This window comes from Lentinus tigrinus, assembly GCF_003813185.1.
Source record: "Lentinus tigrinus ALCF2SS1-7 unplaced genomic scaffold L226scaffold_51, whole genome shotgun sequence".
NCBI classification, from domain to species: domain Eukaryota; kingdom Fungi; phylum Basidiomycota; class Agaricomycetes; order Polyporales; family Polyporaceae; genus Lentinus; species Lentinus tigrinus.
Window position 1 is genome coordinate 181,921 of NW_027137960.1, and position 3,678 is coordinate 185,598.

The window sequence follows — 3,678 nt, forward strand, 5'->3', positions numbered from 1 at the left end:
GTCTTAGTTCACTCAGCGTGCGGTGCAGTCGCCGACGGAATGTACGCACAGGGAGCAGGTTCCATCGCGTAGACGTCCATGGCCTCCACGTTCTCGTCCCACTCCCGATCGGCCTCCAGAGCATCTGCGAGCCACTGCGAGCTGTCTTCAGGCGATGTCTTGTTCAGCAGACCCTCGAACTTCTCGACCGCCTCCGGTAGCTCGGCACAGACACGCTTCCACTTCCGAACAAGCGACGGCACTACGATGCAGATAGGAAGTCAGAGAGGTCGACTGGTGAAGTGAGACCACTACCGAACCTATACGCGTCACTTTGAGCCAGTTGGAATCGTTCATCCTGTCGTCAATCAACTCGTGGCGATGCGAGTCCCCCATCCCCCGACTGCTATCGGCGATGCCGTTCGTCTTGTTCCAGAGCGTCTTGAGGATTTCTCCGTCCTGTATGCCGATCCCGCAAATGAAGTTGAGGGAGAATCGAGGAAAGCAGCGAGGTAGATGGCCGTGAACGTGGAATTGCCTGATGCCGCACAGGAAAGTGATACCAGGGGGCATTGTGAGATAGGTACTCTTCTCGAACCGCTCGTGGAATCTCTTGTAGTACTGGCACATGATATCGTACAAAAGAAGCACTACTGTCAAGCCATTGAGGAAGGCTAGGATCCAGTGAACGATGTAGTCCATGTTCATTTGCCTTCAGTGAAGTGTCAGCCATGTAATCCCCAATAATCGGTATAATATCCCATAAACGTACCACTCACCGCCTTGGAAATCGACGCATGAATGTGGCTGAAAGAAGCCATGGCGAGAGCAGGCTGCCGCGCCGATACCAGTAGCCTCGTATTTCCCGCGGGAGACGGCAGTATTGAGAACGGCCCGGTGATCGTGACACGTATTCTCCTGGAGTTCCAGATTAATTTTCATTGTACTGGTAGGGTGTCGCCGCACGACGGGGGTCCTACTCACCGTTGGGAATTCCTCCTTCATGCCGAGGTGTTCCTTGTACCTCTTTGTACCGACTGTAAAGGCATGACCGTCGGCAAACGGCACATCCTCTGCGGGGTTTTTCATCGGCCGGTGTTGCGCTGTGAAATTCCCGTCCAGTACAACCCCACGGCAATATTTCCACCTAGCGCATGGGTGGTGTCAGTGCTGCGGCAATGCTCGGCAACGCTACACCTGGACGTACTGGTCTGGATCATTCTTCCAGTCGTCTGGGAGATTGATATCGGGTTGCGGACACGCGGGACATCGTACCGCTAGGTCACCCGGTCCGATGGGCCCTGCACGATGCCCAACGCCAGCTACCTTCCTCATCTTAATATTCCGCCACTGGCGGGACACACGAAGAAGCTCGCGATAACGGTCCTGGAGGTTACATCTGTAAGCCACGCAGTAGTCAGCAGCAGCGCCGCAACATACCGGAACCATGTGAGGCATAGCACTATTGGTCGTGCGCCAGAGGGTATTGTAGAAGCTTCTGGGGGAGGCATTCGTCTCCCTATTGGCCAGCAGGAAGGCGTCAAGTACGCGCAGAGTGAAGACCGTCCTAGGGCGCGTTTGCGATGCGGGATAGTAACCGAGCGCAAGAAGTTGGAGGTCTTCTGGCGCAGCAGAGCGGCAGCGGCAGAACGTGAAGGGGAGCTCGTGAATCCCAGTGATGTCAACCACTACGAGCATACAGTCGTTCCCGTAGGTAGGCATTGTCGGCTGTGCGTGCAAAGCGGGTTCGCCAAAAGTCGGTAGATCGGCAATGTTCAGTACATTGCAATCGAGCTCGTCAGCGGCAGAGGGATCGCGTCGATCGAACTCATCCTCGTCCTCTTAGTCGGGGTCGTTGTCCTCGAGCAGTATAGGAACCTCCTCTTCATCCTCGTAGTCTTCTCCAAATGGGTCGGAAGGAGACTCGTGGTCGGTAGTGCTGCCGATGGGTTCGCCGGCCGCACCAGTTTCGGCAGCCCCGCTTTGGTCGGCGGCATACTGGCTTAACTCTGCCGAGTCATTGAGCGCGGCCGCAAGGGGTTGCTGCAAGGCTGGTCCGAGTGGGGTATTGTAGGCCGACAGCTCGGGGCAGCGGGAGCCTTCGTGACCACAGTGTACTTGAACACCGACTTGTCGAAGCCACGCCTGTTGAAAGTATTGTCCGTTCCAGAACTGTACACGATGGAGCGGACTGTTGCGATGCGTTTCCGCACAGCACCGCATGCAGAACGACGGACTGCCGCTACAGTCAAGACATCGCCACGCAGCATCGTGTCCGCATGACGCCCGACCTTCCGGAAGACCCTCCCCCATGAGCAAGGTCGCAAGATATTTATCGCGGACCTTCAGGAACTCTTTAGCATAGTCGTGTTGTGACTGATGGTGAATTTCTAAGTAACCCGTTGCATCGAGAATGATTGAATCAGTCCTCTTACTTTCGAGCGTTTGCGGGATTCATCAACGCTGCCACCATAGTAATCCGCGCCCGACCAATCACTATCAATCCGATCAGTCTGCGAGGGCTGCGCGGGTGCAGGTGCTTGTAGAGATCGGGTTCTTGAGCGATTCGTGTTCGATGGCCCCGCAATTGACGCGGTATGGCGTATGTGGTAGTGTTCCACGCCGGCCTTCATCCGAGCGCCATGTTTGGAGTACGATATCTTCAGCACGATTTGCTTGCGTCTGCCTAGCTTCTCGATCCTTCGTCTAGACATTAGTGGCAGAGTACTGGAGGGTAGCGTAAGGATGTCCAGAGGACAGGGTGAGATCTCCACGCCGTCGTGCAGCGTAGCACGTGCCGACGTTACCACGTGAAATGATTGGTGAGCATTGTTCTATCTACGGTACTCGACGTCTATCGGTAATCTTCGACCAACCCGAATCCTCTTGCCCTACCCAACTGTGTACAAAGTCCAACATAAAGAAAGCGTAGCAAATACGATCCGGGGGTACCTGCGGTACAGAGTGAATCACTACCTTCGAGTTGACGAGTACCACCGACCCTGTGTCATATGGAACCGAGACACTGAGGTTCCTGAACGACATGACCCCGCGCTCCCCGTATGTTCCCATGGACAGAAGCATGTCCATCCATCCCGGCCTCCCCGAAACATCGCGGTGATGGATCGTCATCCGGTTGATTATCACCTGGACTGCATTGAAGACCGATGGCCACATTGTCAGGTACTGCCGCAACTCCGACGCTTGCATTGACAGCTTGCGGCGAACTTCTACACCTGCACGATATAGGGCCGGATGGGCGACAGCAAGAACCCCGTCCAGGAGGCCTGAATGATTCTGCATAGCCTTCATCCAAGCTTGCCCATTTGGGAGCCGCACAATTTCGCTAGCTACTGGTCACGCCTCTGGGCCCTGCTCGGATGCCAATGAGAACCTGGTGCATTTGGTCTGTAGACAGGGCATACCGTATGTCCTTGCCGAAACCAGCCTGCCGAGAAGTAAAGCTGGCCGGATTGCCATTCCTTGCCTGCGGTGTAGAAGCGGTCGGAGAGCCTCCACGATTTGCCTGCTGCGACATTGGGTGGGTCCGCCGCAACGGCGAGGTGCCGCTCAAGGTACCTCGTAGCGGATAACATCTCTCGCTACGCCCGCGTTAGCGTGTAAGCAGTATGTGCCGATCGGAACGTACCTGCCGACGCTCGGGAATGATGCTCGGCAACGACCACACGAGTATGTTGC

General features: G+C 55.8%; 2 protein-coding genes across 2 annotated transcripts; both read right to left on the reverse strand.

The window, feature by feature from the left end:
• Positions 1-8: 8 nt before the first annotated feature.
• On the reverse strand, positions 9-2,349 carry L226DRAFT_472294 (uncharacterized protein; the record flags this gene model as incomplete). The annotated part of the gene is made up of 7 exons (XM_067676451.1): positions 9-241; positions 300-691; positions 752-897; positions 964-1,126; positions 1,187-1,365; positions 1,420-1,820; positions 1,944-2,349. Coding segments are annotated over 7 exons (1,920 nt in total), but the record flags the coding sequence as incomplete, so codon positions are not given.
• A 468-nt stretch (positions 2,350-2,817) lies between these two features.
• On the reverse strand, positions 2,818-3,294 carry L226DRAFT_472340 (uncharacterized protein; the record flags this gene model as incomplete). The annotated part of the gene is made up of 1 exon (XM_067676454.1): positions 2,818-3,294. A coding segment is annotated over one exon (477 nt), but the record flags the coding sequence as incomplete, so codon positions are not given.
• Between the last annotated feature and the right edge of the window lie 384 nt (positions 3,295-3,678).